Below are 19682 nucleotides of genomic sequence, written 5' to 3'. Positions count from 1 at the left end.
GTCAGTTCTGTCTGGTCTCACTACAACACCAGGGTGTCTATAGCCCTGATCTATGGTCAGTTCTGTCTGGTCTCACTACAACACCAGGGTGTCTATAGCCCTGATCTATGGTCAGTTCTGTGATGTTGGTGTCTTTTTCTGTCTGTCAGAAGTCTCGTCGGTTCAAGACGAAGCGCGAGGGAGCCGACTACGGTAACAGACCCGTAAAGCTGGCAGGAAAAATCATCATCCAGGAGATCTCCTGTCTGCTGCCTGTTCACAAAGCCCTGGGGGAGACATACATGTGAGTTCATCACCCTGGGGGAGACATACATGTGAGTTCATCACCCTGGGGGAGACATACATGTGAGTTCATCACCCTGCGGGAGACATACATGTGAGTTCATCACCCTGGGGGAGACATACATGTGAGTTCATCACCCTGGGGGAGACATACATGTGAGTTCATCACCCTGCGGGAGACATACATGTGAGTTCATCACCCTGGGGGAGACATACATGTGAGATCATAACTATCACCCTGGGGGAGACATACATGTGAGTTCATCACCCTGGGGGAGACATGCATGTGAGATCATAACTATCACCCTGGGGGAGACATACATGTGAGTTCATCACCCTGGGGGAGACATGCATGTGAGATCATAACTATCACCCTGGGGGAGACATACATGTGAGTTCATCACCCTGGGGAAAAGATACATGTGAGTTCATCACCCTGGGGGAGACATACATGTGAGATCATAACTATCACCCTGGGGGAGACATACATGTGAGTTCATCACCCTGGGGGAGACATGCATGTGAGATCATAACTATCACCCTGGGGGAGACATACATGTGAGTTCATCACCCTGGGGGAGACATGCATGTGAGATCATAACTATCACCCTGGGGGAGACATATGTGTGAGTTCATCACCCTGGGGGAGACATACATGTGAGTTCATCACCCTGGGGAAAAGATACATGTGAGTTCATCACCCTGGGGGAGACATACATGTGAGTTCATCACCCTGGGGGAGACATACATGTGAATTCATCACCCTGGGGAGACATGCATGTGAGTTCATCACCCTGGGGAAACATATATGTGAGTTCATCACCCTGGGGAAACATATATGTGAGTTCATCACCCTGGGGGAGACATACATGTGAGTTCATCACCCTGGGGGAGACATACATGTGAGTTCATCACCCTGGGGAGACATACATGTGATTTCATCACCCTGGGGGAGACATACATGTGAGTTCATCACCCTGGGGGAGACATGCATGTGAGATCATAACTATCACCCTGGGGGAGACATACATGTGAGTTCATCACCCTGGGGAGACATACATGTGAGTTCATCACCCTGGGGGAGACATACATGTGAGTTCATCACCCTGGGGAGACATACATGTACATGTAACAGGCTCAAGACATCTTAATATTGTAATATAATGCCTTGCCCAACATTTTGAAACATCTGTAATGTGCTGTCTGTTTGTCCCTCTGCAGTCTGAATGTGAACGACATACAGGACACGTGTCAGAAGAATGCAGCAGCAGCTCTGGTGGTGGGACGCAGAGACGTGGCTAAGGTAGGACTGATCAGAGGTGTGGCTAAGGTAGGACTGATCAGAGACATGGCTAAGGTAGGACTGATCAAAGGCGTGACTAAGGTAGGACTGATCAGAGAGACAGAGACATGGCTAAGGTAGGACTGATCAGAGGCGTGACTAAGGTAGGACTGATCAGAGAGACAGAGACATGGCTAAGGTAGGACTGATCAGAGGCGTGACTAAGGTAGGACTGATCAGAGGTGTGGCTAAGGTAGGACTGATCAGAGAGAGAGACATGGCTAAGGTAGGACTGATCAAAGGCGTGACTAAGGTAGGACTGATCAGAGGCGTGGCTAAGGTAAGACTGATCAGAGAGACAGAGACATGGCTAAGGTAGGACTGATCAGAGGCGTGGCTAATGTAGGACTGATCAGCGACGTGGCTAAGGTAGGACTGATCAGCGACGTGGCTAAGGTAGGACTGATCAGAGGCGTGGCTAAGGTAGGACTGATCAGAGGCGTGGCTAAGGTAGGACTGATCAGAGGCGTGGCTAAGGTAGGACTGATCAGAGGCTTGGCTAAGGTAGGACTGATCAGCGACGTGGCTAAGGTAGGACTGATCAGAGGCGTGGCTAAGGGGACTGATCAGAGGCGTGGCTAAGGTAGGACTGATCAGAGACGTGGCTAAGGTAGGACTGATCAGAGAGGTTATTAGCTCTGTGTACTGTAGGGCCCTGTATTAACTCTGTGTACTGTAGGGCCCTGTATTAACTCTGTGTACTGTAGGGCCCTGTATTAACTCTGTGTACTGTAGGGCCCTGTATTAACTCTGTGTACTGTAGGACCCTGTATTAACTCTGTGTACTGTAGGACCCTGTATTAACTCTGTATACTGTAGGTGTGGGCCCTGTATTAACTCTGTGTACTGTAGGGCCCTGTATTAACTCTGTGTACTGTAGGGCCCTGTATTAACTCTGTGTACTGTAGGGCCCTGTATTAACTCTGTGTACTGTAGGACCCTGTATTAACTCTGTGTACTGTAGGTGTGGGCCCTGTATTAACTCTGTGTACTGTAGGGCCCTGTATTAACTCTGTGTACTGTAGGTGTGGGCCCTGTATTAACTCTGTGTACTGTAGGACCCTGTATTAACTCTGTGTACTGTGCGACCCTGTATTAGCTCTGTGTACTGTAGGTGTTAACTCTGTGTACTGTAGGTGTGGACCCTGTATTAACTCTGTGTACTGTAGGGCCCTGTATTAACTCTGTGTACTGTAGGGCCCTGTATTAACTCTGTGTACTGTAGGACCCTGTATTAACTATGTGTACTGTAGGACCCTGTATTAACTCTGTATACTGTAGGTGTGGGCCCTGTATTAACTCTGTGTACTGTAGGGCCCTGTATTAAATCTGTGTACTGTAGGTGTGGGCCCTGTATTAACTCTGTGTACTGTAGGACCCTGTATTAACTCTGTGTACTGTGCGACCCTGTATTAGCTCTGTGTACTGTAGGTGTTAACTCTGTGTACTGTAGGTGTGGACCCTGTATTAACTCTGTGTACTGTAGGGCCCTGTATTAACTATGTGTACTGTAGGGCCCTGTATTAACTCTGTGTACTGTAGGACCCTGTATTAACTATGTGTACTGTAGGGCCCTGTATTAACTCGGTGTACTGTAGGACCCTGTATTAACTCTGTATACTGTAGGTGTGGGCCCTGTATTAACTCTGTGTACTGTAGGGCCCTGTATTAACTCTGTGTACTGTAGGGCCCTGTATTAACTCGGTGTACTGTAGGTGTGGGCCCTGTATTAACTCTGTGTACTGTAGGACCCTGTATTAACTCTGTGTACTGTAGGTGTGGGTCCTGTATTAACTCTGTGTACTGTAGGGCCCTGTATTAACTCTGTGTACTGTAGGACCCTGTATTAACTCTGTATACTGTAGGTGTGGACCCTGTATTAACTCTGTGTACTGTAGGGCCCTGTATTAACTCTGTGTAATGTAGGACCCTGTATTAACTCTGTGTACTGTAGGTGTGGGCCCTGAATTAACTCGGTGTACTGTAGGTGTGGGCCCTGTATTAACTCTGTGTACTGTAGGGGCCTGTATTAACTCGGTGTACTGTAGGTGTGGGCCCTGTATTAACTCTGTGTACTGTAGGACCCTGTATTAACTCTGTGTACTGTAGGTGTGGGCCCTGTATTAACTCTGTGTACTGTAGGACCCTGTGTTAACTCTGTGTACTGTAGGTGTGGGCCCTGTATTAACTCGGTGTACTGTAGGTGTGGGCCCTGTATTAACTCTGTGTACTGTAGGGCCCTGTATTAACTCTGTGTACTGTAGAGCCCTGTATTAACTCTGTGTACTGTATGGCCCTGTATTAACTCTGTATACTGTAGGACCCTGTATTAACTCTGTGTACTGTAGGTGTGGGCCCTGTATTAACTCTGTACTGTAGGGCCCTGTATTAACTCTGTGTACTGTAGGGCCCTGTATTAACTCTGTGTACTGTAGGTGTGGGCCCTGTATTAACTCTGTGTACTGTAGGTGTGGGCCCTGTATTAACTCTGTGTACTGTAGGTGTGGGCCCTGTATTAACTCTGTGTACTGTAGGACCCTGTATTAACTCTGTGTACTGTAGGGCCCTGTGTTAACTCTGTGTACTGTAGGTGTGGGCCCTGGCCTCGGCTGCCACCAGTCTAGAACTCAGTCCTGACTCTGACCCTGATGCAGACGCTCCCTGGGCCAGACACCCGTTTGGACGCCACCTGTTGGAGACTCTGTGAGTAGCAGGCAAATATACTACACTGTATATACTGTACTAATGTACACTGAGTGAACAAAACATTATGAACACCTGCTGACATGACATAGACTGACTCAATATTAGGAAGGTGTTCTTAATGTTTTGTATACTCAATTAAAAATAACAACAATTGGACAAAAGATCAGATTTGGCAAAGCCCAGCAGGAACATACCGGACCCGCCAGGAATTCAGTTTGACCAGGGGGTGTCCTGGTACATCAAGCTGTCTCACTACAGAAACAGGAGACAGACTAGTGTCCTGTCCAGGGGGTGTCCTGGTACATCAAGATGTCTCACTACAGAAACAGGAGACAGACTAGTGTCCTGTCCAGGGGGTGTCCTGGTACATCAAGCTGTCTCACTACAGAAACAGGAGACAGACTAGTGTCCTGTCCAGGGGGTGTCCTGGTACATCAAGCTGTCTCACTACAGAAACAGGAGACAGACTAGTGTCCTGTCCAGGGGGTGTCCTGGTACATAAAGCTGTCTCACTACAGAAACAGGAGACAGACTAGTGTCCTGTCCAGGGGGTGTCCTGTACATCAAGCTGTCTCACTACAGAAACAGGAGACAGACTAGTGTCCTGTCCAGGGGGTGTCCTGTACATCAAGATGTTTCACTACAGAGATAGACTAGTGTCCTGCCCAGGGGGTGTCCTGTACATCAAGCTGTCTCACTACAGAAACAGGAGAGAGACTGGTGTCCTGTCCAGGGGGTGTCCTGTACATTAGCCATTGTGGCTGGGACAAGGCTACTTACTGTATATACTGGAGGGATTAGGACACTCTGTCTGTCTCTGTCCCCTCCTCCCAGTCTGATGAGTGATGCCCAGACTCTAGCCATGCTGTGTAGTGTGTTCAGGACTCCTCTGTCCCCTCCTCCCAGTCTGATGAGTGATGTCCAGACTCTAGCCATGCTCTGTAGTGTGTTCAGGACTCCTCTGTCCCCTCCTCCCCAGTCTAGACCACTACAGTCTGATGAGTGATGTCCAGACTCTAGCCATGCTGTGTAGTGTGTTCAGGACTCCTCTGTCCCCTCCTCCCAGTCTGATGAGTGATGTCCAGACTCTAGCCATGCTGTGTAGTGTGTTCAGGACTCCTCTGTCCCCTCCTCCCAGTCTGATGAGTGATGTCCAGACTCTAGCCATGCTGTGTAGTGTGTTCAGGACTCCTCTGTCCCCTCCTCCCAGTCTGATGAGTGATGTCCAGACTCTAGCCATGCTGTGTAGTGTGTTCAGGACTCCTCTGTCCCCTCCTCCCCAGTCTAGACCACTACAGTCTGATGAGTGATGTCCAGACTCTAGCCATGCTGTGTAGTGTGTTCAGGACTTCTCTGTCCCCTCCTCCCAGTCTGATGAGTGATGTCCAGACTCTAGCCATGCTGTGTAGTGTGTTCAGGACTCCTCTGTCCCCTCCTCTCAGTCTGATGAGTGATGCCCAGACTCTAGCCATGCTGTGTAGTGTGTTCAGGACTCCTCTGTCCCCTCCTCCCAGTCTGATGAGTGATGTCCAGACTCTAGCCATGCTGTGTAGTGTGTTCAGGACTCCTCTGTCCCCTCCTCCCCAGTCTAGACCACTACAGTCTGATGAGTGATGCCCAGACTCTAGCCATGCTGTGTAGTGTGTTCAGGACTCCTCTGTCCCCTCCTCCCAGTCTGATGAGTGATGTCCAGACTCTAGCCATGCTCTGTAGTGTGTTCAGGACTCCTCTGTCCCCTCCTCCCCAGTCTAGACCACTACAGTCTGATGAGTGATGTCCAGACTCTAGCCATGCTGTGTAGTGTGTTCAGGACTCCTCTGTCCCCTCCTCCCAGTCTGATGAGTGATGTCCAGACTCTAGCCATGCTGTGTAGTGTGTTCAGGACTCCTCTGTCCTCTCCTCCCCAGTCTGGACCACTACAGTCTGATGAGTGATGTCCAGACTCTAGCCATGCTGTGTAGTGTGTTCAGGACTCCTCTGTCCTCTCCTCCCAGTCTGGACCACTACAGTCTGATGAGTGATGTCCAGACTCTAGCCATGCTGTGTAGTGTGTTCAGGACTCCTCTGTCCTCTCCTCCCCAGTCTGGACCACTACAGTCTGATGAGTGATGTCCAGACTCTAGCCATGCTGTGTAGTGTGTTCAGGACTCCTCTGTCCCCTCCTCCCAGTCTGATGAGTGATGTCCAGACTCTAGCCATGCTGTGTAGTGTGTTCAGGACTCCTCTGTCCTCTCCTCCCCAGTCTGGACCACTACAGTCTGATGAGTGATGTCCAGACTCTAGCCATGCTGTGTAGTGTGTTCAGGACTCCTCTGTCCCCTCCTCCCAGTCTGATGAGTGATGTCCAGACTCTAGCCATGCTGTGTAGTGTGTTCAGGACTCCTCTGTCCTCTCCTCCCCAGTCTGGACCACTACAGTCTGATGAGTGATGTCCAGACTCTAGCCATGCTGTGTAGTGTGTTCAGGACTCCTCTGTCCCCTCCTCCCAGTCTGATGAGTGATGTCCAGACTCTAGCCATGCTGTGTAGTGTGTTCAGGACTCCTCTGTCCTCTCCTCCCCAGTCTGGACCACTACAGTCTGATGAGTGATGTCCAGACTCTAGCCATGCTGTGTAGTGTGTTCAGGACTCCTCTGTCCCCTCCTCCCAGTCTGATGAGTGATGTCCAGACTCTAGCCATGCTGTGTAGTGTGTTCAGGACTCCTCTGTCCTCTCCTCCCCAGTCTGGACCACTACAGTCTGATGAGTGATGTCCAGACTCTAGCCATGCTGTGTAGTGTGTTCAGGACCCAGGGCTGTTCCCAGGACTACTTCTCTCTGTATGGACAGCAACGCTCTTCTCTGTTTCCCCCTCATCACTCCCGATACGTAAGTCAAAGTTTATATCCTCAACGTGGGTAACCTTGGTTACTGTTTTCCCTGGTCTGGCATATGGAGCCATTCCTTTTTCTGAAAATGTTTTTTAAATGTATTCTCCCTCCCTCCCTGCCTCTCCTCTCCTCTCCTCTCCTCTCCTCTCCTCTCCTCTCCTCTCCTCTCCTCCAGCCCAGCTACACATCCAGCTCTGTGTCGTCAGGCTCCTGTTACAGCACCTCAGACTCCACCACCACCACCACCTGGAGCATCGGTATGTAACCCGGGATGGAAATAAAAGGCTGTTTATGGTATGACCTCAGTGACCCCAGAAGAGGCCAGCGCCGAGACCCAACTAGCACCCTGTTCACTAGTACACTACATGACCAAGAGTATGTGGACACCTGCTCATCCAACATCTCATTCAAAAATGATGGGCATTAATATGGAGTTGGTCCCCCCCTTTGCTGCTATAACAGCCTCCACTCTTCTGGGAAGGCTTCCCACCACTCTACTGCCAATGTTTGTCTATGGAGATTGCATGGCTTGTGTGCGCAATTTTACATACCTGTCAGAAACGCGTGTGGCTGAAATAGCCAAATCCACTAATATGAAGGGGTGTCCACATACTGCTGAATGAATAGTGCACTACTTTAGGTCAGAGCCTACACCCTAATCCCTATACTGAAGTACACTATTTTTGCCCTAAAGAAGTGTCCTAATCACCAGTCAACTTTCATAACTGTTAGGGAACATGGGAGAGTCATGATTTAATATAACCTGCTACTTCCTGTGGAACATACAGTCTAACCTGCTGCTTCCTGTGGAACATACAGTCTAACCTGCTGCTTCCTGTTGAACATACAGTCTAACCTGCTGCTTCCTGTGGAACATACAGTCTAACCTGCTGCTTCCTGTGGAACATACAGTCTAACCTGCTGCTTCCTGTGGAACATACAGTCTAACCTGCTGCTTCCTGTGGAACATACAGTCTAACCTGCTGCTTCCTGTGGAACATACAGTCTAACCTGCTGCTTCCTGTGGAACATACAGTCTAACCTGCTGCTTCCTGTGGAGCATACAGTCTAACCTGCTGCTTCCTGTGGAACATACAGTCTAACCTGCTGCTTCCTGTGGAGCATACAGTCTAACCTGCTGCTTCCTGTGGAACATACAGTCTAATCTGCTGCTTCCTGTGGAACATACAGTCTAACCTGCTGCTTCCTGTGGAACATACAGTCTAACCTGCTGCTTCCTGTGGAACATACAGTCTAACCTGCTGCTTCCTGTGGATCATACAGTCTAACCTGCTGCTTCCTGTGGAACATACAGTCTAACCCGCTGCTTCCTGTGGAACATACAGTCTAACCTGCTGCTTCCTGTGGAGCATACAGTCTAACCTGCTGCTTCCTGTGGAACATACAGTCTAACCTGCTGCTTCCTGTGGAACATACAGTCTAACCTGCTGCTTCCTGTGGAACATACAGTCTAACCTGCTGCTTCCTGTGGAGCATACAGTCTAACCTGCTGCTTCCTGTGGAACATACAGTCTAACCTGCTGCTTCCTGTGGAACATACAGTCTAACCTGCTGCTTCCTGTGGAACATACATTCTAACCTGCTGCTTCCTGTGGAACATACAGTCTAACCTGCTGCTTCCTGTGGAACATACAGTCTAACCTGCTGCTTCCTGTGGAACATACAGTCTAACCTGCTGCTTCCTGTGGAACATACAGTCTAACCTGCTGCTTCCTGTGGAACATAGTCTAACCTGCTGCTTCCTGTGGAACATACAATCTAACTTGCTGCTTCCTGTGGAACATACAGTCTAATCTGCTGCTTCCTGTGGAACATACAGTCTAACCTGCTGCTTCCTGTGGAACATACAGTCTAACCTGCTGCTTCCTGTGGAGCATACAGTCTAACCTGCTGCTTCCTGTGGAACATACAGTCTAACCTGCTGCTTCCTGTGGAGCATACAGTCTAACCTGCTGCTTCCTGTGGAACATACAGTCTAACCTGCTGCTTCCTGTGGAACATACAGTCTAACCTGTTGCTTCCTGTGGAACATACAGTCTAACCTGCTGCTTCCTGTGGAACATACAGTCTAACCTGCTGCTTCCTGTGGAACATACAGTCTAACCTGCTGCTTCCTGTGGAACATACAGTCTAACCTGCTGCTTCCTGTGGAACATACAGTCTAACCTGCTGCTTCCTGTGGAACATACAGTCTAACCTGCTGCTTCCTGTGGAACATACAGTCTAACCTGCTGCTTCCTGTGGAACATACAGTCTAATCTGCTGCTTCCTGTGGAACATACAGTCTAACCTGCTGCTTCCTGTGGAACATACAGTCTAACCTGCTGCTTCCTGTGGAACATACAGTCTAACCTGCTGCTTCCTGTGGAACATACAGTCTAACCTGCTGCTTCCTGTGGAACATACAGTCTAACCTGCTGCTTCCTGTTGAACATACAGTCTAACCTGCTGCTTCCTGTGGAACATACAGTCTAACCTGCTGCTTCCTGTGGAACATACAGTCTAATCTGCTGCTTCCTGTGGAACATACAGTCTAACCTGCTGCTTCCTGTGGAACATACAGTCTAACCTGCTGCTTCCTGTGGAACATACAGTCTAACCTGCTGCTTCCTGTGGAACATACAGTCTAACCTGCTGCTTCCTGTGGAACATACAGTCTAACCTGCTGCTTCCTGTGGAACATACAGTCTAATCTGCTGCTTCCTGTGGAACATACAGTCTAACCTGCTGCTTCCTGTGGAACATACAGTCTAACCTGCTGCTTCCTGTGGAACATACAGTCTAACCTGATGCTTCCTGTGGAACATACAGTCTAACCTGCTGCTTCCTGTGGAACATACAGTCTAACCTGCTGCTTCCTGTGGAACATACAGTCTAACCTGCTGCTTCCTGTGGAAGATACAGTCTAACCTGCTGCTTCCTGTGGAACATACAGTCTAACCTGCTGCTTCCTGTGGAACATACAGTCTAACCTGCTGCTTCCTGTTGAACATACAGTCTAACCTGCTGCTTCCTGTGGAACATACAGTCTAACCTGCTGCTTCCTGTGGAACATACAGTCTAACCTGCTGCTTCCTGTTGAACATACAGTCATATCTGCTGCTTCCTGTGGAACATACAGTCTAACCTGCTGCTTCCTGTGGAACATACAGTCTAACCTGCTGCTTCCTGTGGAACATACAGTCTAACCTGCTGCTTCCTGTGGAACATACAGTCTAACCTGCTGCTTCCTGTGGAACATACAGTCTAACCTGCTGCTTCCTGTGGAACATACAGTCTAACCTGCTAATATTCTCCATAGATACCCAGTGTCAATGACATGTAGCCATCTGTGTAAAAGGAGATCTGTCTATTTCATTAGGTCGAGATCCGGAGCACGTCCCTCCCTTGGGGGAGTCCTCGCCTGACGACTATCGCTACGCCAACCAGATGTACACAGACCCCCGCGAGCGAGAGAGAGAACAACACGACATGAATAAAAGGTCACTGAGTCGAGTCCAGAATTAGACGTTAGAAAAACACACATAAACAAAGACAACCCAATGTTTTCTTCATAGACATACACGAGAAACAACAGAGAGGCTGATGTCTGCGTCAGAATGGACCAACATGTCGGCCATCTTACCTAGGACCGGTTCTGAACCAGCACCAATAGGAACATGGGGCAGTCTCTTATCTGTTCTAGATCTCCGGTTCTCTCTCTCTCTCTACCCTCTCAGGCTGCTGGACCCAGCCAACACCATGCAGTTTGATGACTTTAAGAAGTGTTACGGGGAGATCCTCCATCGATGGGGGCTGAAGGACAAGAGAGCCGAGGTCCTCAAGTTTACATCCTGTCCTCCTGAACCTCACAAAGGCATCGGTGAGTCTCCTAGATAGATGGTATACCAGGGCGAGTCTCCTAGATAGATAGTATACCAGGGTGAGTCTCCTAGATAGATGGTATACCAGGGTGAGTCTCCTAGATAGATGGTATACCAGGGTGAGTCTCCTAGATAGATAGTATACCAGGGTGAGTCTCCTAGATAGATGGTATACCAGGGTGAGTCTCCTAGATAGATGGTGAGTCTCCTAGATAGATAGTATCCCAGGGTGAGTCTCCTAGATAGATGGTGAGTCTCCTAGATAGATAGTATCCCAGGGTGAGTCTCTTAGATAGATGGTGAGTCTCCTAGATAGATGGTATCCCAGGGTGAGTCTCCTAGATAGATAGTATCCCAGGGTGAGTCTCCTAGATAGATAGTATCCCAGGGTGAGTCTCCTAGATAGATGGTGAGTCTCCTAGATAGATGGTATCCCAGGGTGAGTCTCCTAGATAGATAGTATCCCAGGGTGAGTCTCCTAGATAGATGGTGAGTCTCCTAGATAGATGGTATCCCAGGGTGAGTCTCCTAGATAGATGGTGAGTCTCCTAGATAGATGGTATACCAGGGTGAGTCTCCTAGATCGATATTATACCAGGGTGAGTCTCCTAGATCGATATTATACCAGGGTGAGTCTCCTAGATAGATAGTATACCAGGGTGAGTCTCCTAGATAGATGGTATACCAGGGTGAGTCTCCTAGATCTATATTATACCAGGGTGAGTCTCCTAGATAGATAGTATACCAGGGCGAGTCTCCGAGATAGATGGTATACCAGGGTGAGTCTCCGAGATAGATGGTATACCAGGGTGAGTCTCCTAGATAGATGGTGAGTCTCCTAGATAGATGGTTTCCCAGGGTGAGTCTCCTAGATAGATGGTATACCAGGGTGAGTCTCCTAGATAGATGGTATACCAGGGTGAGTCTCCTAGATAGATTGTATCCCAGGGTGAGTATCCTAGATAGATGGTATCCCAGGGTGAGTCTCCTAGATATATAGTATACCAGGGTGAGTCTCCTAGATAGATGGTATACCAGGGTGAGTCTCCTAGATAGATAGTACTATAACTCTGTAATGTACCTCTCAGATAGAGAGGAAGGGCCCCATTCAACCCTCTGTAATATACCTCTCAGATAGAGAGGAAGGGCCCCATTCAACCCTCTGTAATATACCTGTCAGATAGAGAGGAAGGGCCCCATTCAACCCTCTGTAATATACCTGTCAGATAGAGAGGAAGGGCCCCATTCAACCCTCTGTAATATACCTGTCAGATAGAGAGGAAGGGCCCCATTCAACCCTCTGTAATATACCTGTCAGATAGAGAGGAAGGGCCCCATTCAACCCTCTGTAATATACCTGTCAGATAGAGAGGAAGGGCCCCATTCAACCCTCTGTAATATACCTGTCAGATAGAGAGGAAGGGCCCCATTCAACCCTCTGTAATATACCTGTCAGATAGAGAGGAAGGGCCCCATTCAACCCTCTGTAATATACCTCTCAGATAGAGAGGAAGGGCCCCATTCAACCCTCTGTAATATACCTCTCAGATAGAGAGGAAGGGCCCCATTCAACCCTCTGTAATATACCTGTCAGATAGAGAGGAAGGGCCCCATTCAACCCTCTGTAATATACCTCTCAGATAGAGAGGAAGGGCCCCATTCAACCCTCTGTAATATACCTCTCAGATAGAGAGGAAGGGCCCCATTCAACCCTCTGTAATATACCTCTCAGATGGAGAGGAAGGGCCCCATTCAACCCTCTGTAATATACCTCTCAGATAGAGAGGAAGGGCCCCATTCAACCCTCTGTAATATACCTGTCAGATAGAGAGGAAGGGCCCCATTCAACCCTCTGTAATATACCTCTCAGATAGAGAGGAAGGGCCCCATTCAACCCTCTGTAATATACCTCTCAGATAGAGAGGAAGGGCCCCATTCAACCCTCTGTAATATACCTCTCAGATAGAGAGGAAGGGCCCCATTCAACCCTCTGTAATATACCTGTCAGATAGAGAGGAAGGGCCCCATTCAACCCTCTGTAATATACCTCTCAGATAGAGAGGAAGGGCCCCATTCAACCCTCTGTAATATACCTCTCAGATAGAGAGGAAGGGCCCCATTCAACCCTCTGTAATATACCTCTCAGATAGAGAGGAAGGGCCCCATTCAACCCTCTGTAATGTACCTCTCAGATAGAGAGGAAGGGCCCCATTCAACCCTCTGTAATATACCTCTCAGATAGAGAGGAAGGGCCCCATTCAACCCTCTGTAATATACCTCTCAGATAGAGAGGAAGGGCCCCATTCAACCCTCTGTAATATACCTGTCAGATAGAGAGGAAGGGCCCCATTCAACCCTCTGTAATATACCTGTCAGATAGAGAGGAAGGGCCCCATTCAACCCTCTGTAATATACCTCTCAGATAGAGAGGAAGGGCCCCATTCAACCCTCTGTAATATACCTCTCAGATAGAGAGGAAGGGCCCCATTCAACCCTCTGTAATATACCTCTCAGATAGAGAGGAAGGGCCCCATTCAACCCTCTGTAATATACCTCTCAGATAGAGAGGAAGGGCCCCATTCAACCCTCTGTAATATACCTCTCAGATAGAGAGGAAGGGCCCCATTCAACCCTCTGTAATATACCTCTCAGATAGAGAGGAAGGGCCCCATTCAACCCTCTGTAATATAACTCTCAGATAGAGAGGAAGGGCCCCATTCAACCCTCTGTAATATACCTGTCAGATAGAGAGGAAGGGCCCCATTCAACCCTCTGTAATATACCTGTCAGATAGAGAGGAAGGGCCCCATTCAACCCTCTGTAATATACCTCTCAGATAGAGAGGAAGGGCCCCATTCAACCCTCTGTAATATACCTCTCAGATAGAGAGGAAGGGCCCCATTCAACCCTCTGTAATATACCTCTCAGATAGAGAGGAAGGGCCCCATTCAACCCTCTGTAATATACCTCTCAGATAGAGAGGAAGGGCCCCATTCAACCCTCTGTAATATACCTGTCAGATAGAGAGGAAGGGCCCCATTCAACCCTCTGTAATATACCAATCAGATAGAGAGGAAGGGCCCCATTCAACCCTCTGTAATATACCTCTCAGATAGAGAGGAAGGGCCCCATTCAACCCTCTGTAATATACCTGTCAGATAGAGAGGAAGGGCCCCATTCAACCCTCTGTAATATACCTCTCAGATAGAGAGGAAGGGCCCCATTCAACCCTCTGTAATATACCTCTCAGATAGAGAGGAAGGGCCCCATTCAACCCTCTGTAATATACCTCTCAGATAGAGAGGAAGGGCCCCATTCAACCCTCTGTAATATACCTGTCAGATAGAGAGGAAGGGCCCCATTCAACCCTCTGTAATATACCTGTCAGATAGAGAGGAAGGGCCCCATTCAACCCTCTGTAATATACCTGTCAGATAGAGAGGAAGGGCCCCATTCAACCCTCTGTAATATACCTCTCAGATAGAGAGGAAGGGCCCCATTCAACCCTCTGTAATATACCTGTCAGATAGAGAGGAAGGGCCCCATTCAACCCTCTGTAATATACCTGTCAGATAGAGAGGAAGGGCCCCATTCAACCCTCTGTAATATACCTCTCAGATAGAGAGGAAGGGCCCCATTCAACCCTCTGTAATATACCTCTCAGATAGAGAGGAAGGGCCCCATTCAACCCTCTGTAATATACCTCTCAGATAGAGAGGAAGGGCCCCATTCAACCCTCTGTAATATACCTCTCAGATAGAGAGGAAGGGCCCCATTCAACCCTCTGTAATATACCTCTCAGATAGAGAGGAAGGGCCCCATTCAACCCTCTGTAATATAACTCTCAGATAGAGAGGAAGGGCCCCATTCAACCCTCTGTAATATACCTCTCAGATAGAGAGGAAGGGCCCCATTCAACCCTCTGTAATATACCTCTCAGATAGAGAGGAAGGGCCCCATTCAACCCTCTGTAATATACCTGTCAGATAGAGAGGAAGGGCCCCATTCAACCCTCTGTAATATACCTCTCAGATGGAGAGGAAGGGCCCCATTCAACCCTCTGTAATATACCTCTCAGATAGAGAGGAAGGGCCCCATTCAACCCTCTGTAATATACCTGTCAGATAGAGAGGAAGGGCCCCATTCAACCTTCTGTAATATACCTCTCAGATAGAGAGGAAGGGCCCCATTCAACCCTCTGTAATGTACCTCTCAGATAGAGAGGAAGGGCCCCATTCAACCCTCTGTAATATACCTGTCAGATAGAGAGGAAGGGCCCCATTCAACCCTCTGTAATATACCTCTCAGATAGAGAGGAAGGGCCCCATTCAACCCCAGTCTCAATTAAATTCTAAAGGTAATTTATGATTGAGCTGATATATGCAGTGTTTACCGTGAATGCAGTCTTTGCTGGAACATTGCCTTTAAATTGATATGGAGCCATAGCTCTGAACTTCCACGGTACGGATGAATGGAGCCATAGCTCTGAACTTCCACGGTACGGATGAATGGAGCCATAGCTCTGAACTTCCACGGTACGGCTGAATGGAGCCATAGCTCTGAACTTCCACGGTACGGCTGAATGGAGCCATAGCTCTGAACTTCCACGGTACGGCTGAATGGAGCCATAGCTCTGAACTTCCACGGTACGGCTGAATGGAGCCATAGCTCTGAACTTCCACGGTACGGATGAATGGAGCCATAGCTCTGAACTTCCACAGTACGGATGAATGGAGCCCGAAGAGTTGTGTTTGTACTGAGAGAGGTCATCAATAGAGATTAACTCTGAGCTTTGAATTGATTACTGACTCCATTTGGTTCCTCTCTCCATCTACCCCCTCTTCTCTCCATCTAACCCCTCTCCTCCTCCTCCCTCCTCTCTCCATCCACCTCCTCTCCTCCTCCTCCCTCCTCTCTCCATCCACCCCCTCTCCTCCTCCTCCCTCCTCTCTCCATCTACCCCCTCTTCTCTCCATCTAACCCCTCTCCTCCTCCTCCCTCCTCTCTCCATCCACCTCCTCTCCTCCTCCTCCCTCCTCTCTCCATCCACCCCCTCTCCTCCTCCTCCCTCCTCTCTCCATCTACCCCCTCTCCTCCTCCTCCCTCCTCTCTCCATCCAACCCCTCTCCTCCTCCTCCCTCTTCTCTCCATCCAACCCCTCTCCTCCTCCTCTAACTTCTCCCTCCTCTCTCCATCCAACCCCTCTCCTCCTTCCCTCCCTTCTTCTCCTCTCCTCCTCCCCCTTCTCTCCATCCACCCCCTCTCCTTCACCACCACCTCCTCTCCCTTTTCCTCCCCTCTCCTCCTCCCCCCTCTCTCCATCCACCCCCTCTCCTTCTTCTCCTCCTCTCTCTCCCCCTCTCTTCAGAGTTTGGTGTGTACTGCTGCCATTGTCGTAGCCAGGTGCGGGGGACTCAGTGTGCTGTGTGTAAGCGCTTCACCTTCCAGTGTGCCATCTGTCACGTGGCTGTCCGAGGCTCCTCTAACTTCTGTCTGAGTTGTGGTCACGGGGGGCACACCTCCCACATGATGGAGTGGTTCAGAACACAGGACGAATGTCCCACAGGCTGTGGCTGCCACTGTCTGCTACAGAGCACCTTCTGAGAGAGACGCTGGGACACAGACTCACATATACACACACACTGTCTGCTACAGAGCACCTTCTGAGAGAGACGCTGAGACACAGACTGATGCAGACACACTCACTCACACACACACACACACACACAAACACACACGTCTAAAAGCAGGGGGTTTGACGGACATTTAACCCAACTAAAACACATGTACACACACACACACACACAGCAGTCCATTCATTTAGTCGCTGTGGTCTGGAGAGGTTGTATAATGTAATGCTGAGGTAGAGGTTGTTATGAAGGCCTTAATGCCTTGACTCGATGTTCCTCCACACAATAAACATCTGATTGAATACTTGAATACAAACTGTTGTGTGTCTGAAACTCACTGGTCCTGTCACTTAGCAACAGATGAAAGGTATGCAACGACCGTATGGTGCCATGGATGGCAGATATATTCATGCCATAATACTAATACAAATAATACATAATACTGCTGTAACCGGCCGCGACCGGGAGGTCCGTGGGGTGACGCACTACGACCGTATGGTGCCATGGATGGCAGATATATTCATGCCATAATCACATCTGATTTTATTTGTGACATGCACCGATTACAACAGGTGTAGACCTCACAGTGAAATGATGAATACAACAGGTGTAGTAGACCTCACAGTGAAATGCTGAATACAACAGGTGTAGTAGACCTTACAGTGAAATGATGAATACAACAGGTGTAGTAGACCTTACAGTGAAATGCTGAATACAACAGGTGTAGTAGACCTCACAGTGAAATGCTGAATACAACAGGTGTAGTAGACCTCACAGTGAAATGCTGAATACAACAGGTGTAGTAGACCTCACAGTGAAATGCTGAATACAACAGGTGTAGTAGACCTTACAGTGAAATGCTGAATACAACAGGTGTAGTAGACCTTACAGTGAAATGCTGAATACAACAGGTGTAGTAGACCTCACAGTGAAATGCTGAATACAACAGGTGTAGTAGACCTTACAGTGAAATGCTGAATACAACAGGTGTAGTAGACCTTACAGTGAAATGCTGAATACAACAGGTGTAGTAGACCTCACAGTGACATGATGAATACAACAGGTGTAGTAGACCTCACAGTGAAATGCTGAATACAACAGGTGTAGTAGACCTTACAGTGAAATGCTGAATACAACAGGTGTAGTAGACCTCACAGTGAAATGCTGAATACAACAGGTGTAGTAGACCTTACAGTGAAATGCTGAATACAACAGGTGTAGTAGACCTTACAGTGAAATGCTGAATACAACAGGTGTAGTAGACCTCACAGTGACATGATGAATACAACAGGTGTAGTAGACCTCACAGTGAAATGCTGAATACAACAGGTGTAGTAGACCTTACAATGAAATGCTGAATACAACAGGTGTAGTAGACCTTACAGTGAAATGCTGAATACAACAGGTGTAGTAGACCTTACAGTGAAATGCTGAATACAACAGGTGTAGTAGACCTCACAGTAAAATGCTTCCTCTCCTCCTCTCCCAATGCTTAGTACTAACAGGACAGTTACTGGTCCTCTCCCAATGCTGAGTACTAACAGGACAGTTTCTGGTCCTCTCCCAATGCTTAGTAATAACAGGACAGTTACTGGTCCTCTCCCAATGCTTAGTACTAACAGGACAGTTACTGGTCCTCTCCCAATGCTTAGTACTAACAGGACAGTTACTGGTCCTCTCCCAATTCTTAGTACTAACAGGACAGTTACTGGTCCTCTCCCAATGCTGAGTACTAACAGGACAGTTACTGGTCCTCTCCCAATGCTTAGTACTTACAGGACAGTTACTGGTCCTCTCCCAATGCTTAGTACTAACAGGACAGTTACTGGTCCTCTCCCAATGCTTAGTACTAACAGGACAGTTACTGTTAAAGTTAATGTTTTGTAGATGGGGAAAAAAGCTGTCCATGAAACAGTCTTGATATGTTCGTCAAAAGAGAGATCAGGGTCCAGAGTAACGCCAAGGTCCTTCACAGTTTTATTTGAGACGACTGTACAACAATCAAGATTAATTGTCAGATTCAACAGAATATCTACTTGTTTCTTGGGACCTAGAACTAGCATCTCTGTTTTGTCCGAGTTTAAAAGTAGAAAAATTGCCACCATCCACTGCCTTATGGCAGGTAGCCAAGTGGTTAGAGCGTTGGACTTGTAACCGAAAGGTTGCAAGATCGAATCCCCAAGCTGACAAGGTAAAAAAAAATGTCGTTCTGCCCCTGAACAAGGCAGTCATTGAAAATAAGAATTTGTTCTTAACTGACTAGTTAAATAAATGTATAATATCTGAAACACAGGCTTCCAGGGACGTTTCATCGAAATGTACAGCTGTGTATCGTCCTCATAGCAGTGAAAGTTAACATTAGAGGTAAAATATATAGTGAAAACAATAGCGTTCCTAAAACGGAGCCTTGAGGAACACTGAAATTAACCGTTTATTTGTCAGAGGACAAACCATCCACAGAGACAAACTGATATCTTTCCGACAGATAAGATCTTAACCAGGTCAGAATGTGTCCGTGTAGACCAATTTGGGTTTCCAATCTCTACAAAAGAATGTGGTGATCGATTGTATCAAAAGCAGTCATTTGTGTGTCCTTCCATAATATAATAGTGACAGTATATCAAGCTGTTCTGTAATAATATAATTAAGACAGTAGATCTAGCTGATCTGCCATAATTTAATAGAGACAGTAGATCTAGCTGGTCTGTCATAATATTATAGTAGATCTAGCTGGTCTGCCATAATATAATAGTGACAGTATATCAAGTTGGTATGTCACAATATAATTAAGACAGTAGATCTGGCTGGTCTGCCATACTATATTAAAGACAGTAGATCTAGCTTGTCTGTCATAATACAATAGAGACAGTAGATCTAGCTGGTCTGTCATAATATAATAGATACAGTAGATCAAGCTGGTCTGTCATAATAAAATTAAGAGAGTAGATCTAGCTGGTCTGCCATAATTT

General features: G+C 47.9%; 1 protein-coding gene across 9 annotated transcripts in view; it reads left to right on the top strand.

Moving 5' to 3' along the window:
* The window catches only part of LOC110516400 (GATOR complex protein WDR59), a 61271-nt gene extending 44242 nt beyond the window's left edge, over positions 1-17029 (top strand). For 3 of the 9 annotated variants that reach the window (XM_036964338.1, XM_036964337.1, XM_036964340.1), the window contains 8 exons: positions 150-283; positions 1504-1585; positions 4215-4327; positions 7053-7197; positions 7375-7456; positions 10582-10702; positions 10940-11082; positions 16452-17029. In XM_036964338.1, coding sequence (XP_036820233.1) covers positions 150-283; positions 1504-1585; positions 4215-4327; positions 7053-7197; positions 7375-7456; positions 10582-10702; positions 10940-11082; positions 16452-16687 — 1056 coding nt within the window. In that variant the 3' untranslated portion in view covers positions 16688-17029. The other 6 variants (XM_036964339.1, XR_005039878.1, XR_005039879.1 and 3 more) reach the window with 6 other exon arrangements.
* Positions 17030-19682: the final 2653 nt, after the last annotated feature.

This window comes from Oncorhynchus mykiss, chromosome 26 (genome assembly GCF_013265735.2).
Source record: "Oncorhynchus mykiss isolate Arlee chromosome 26, USDA_OmykA_1.1, whole genome shotgun sequence".
Lineage (NCBI taxonomy): Eukaryota > Metazoa > Chordata > Actinopteri > Salmoniformes > Salmonidae > Oncorhynchus > Oncorhynchus mykiss.
This window is presented reverse-complemented; position numbering and strand designations above follow the sequence as displayed.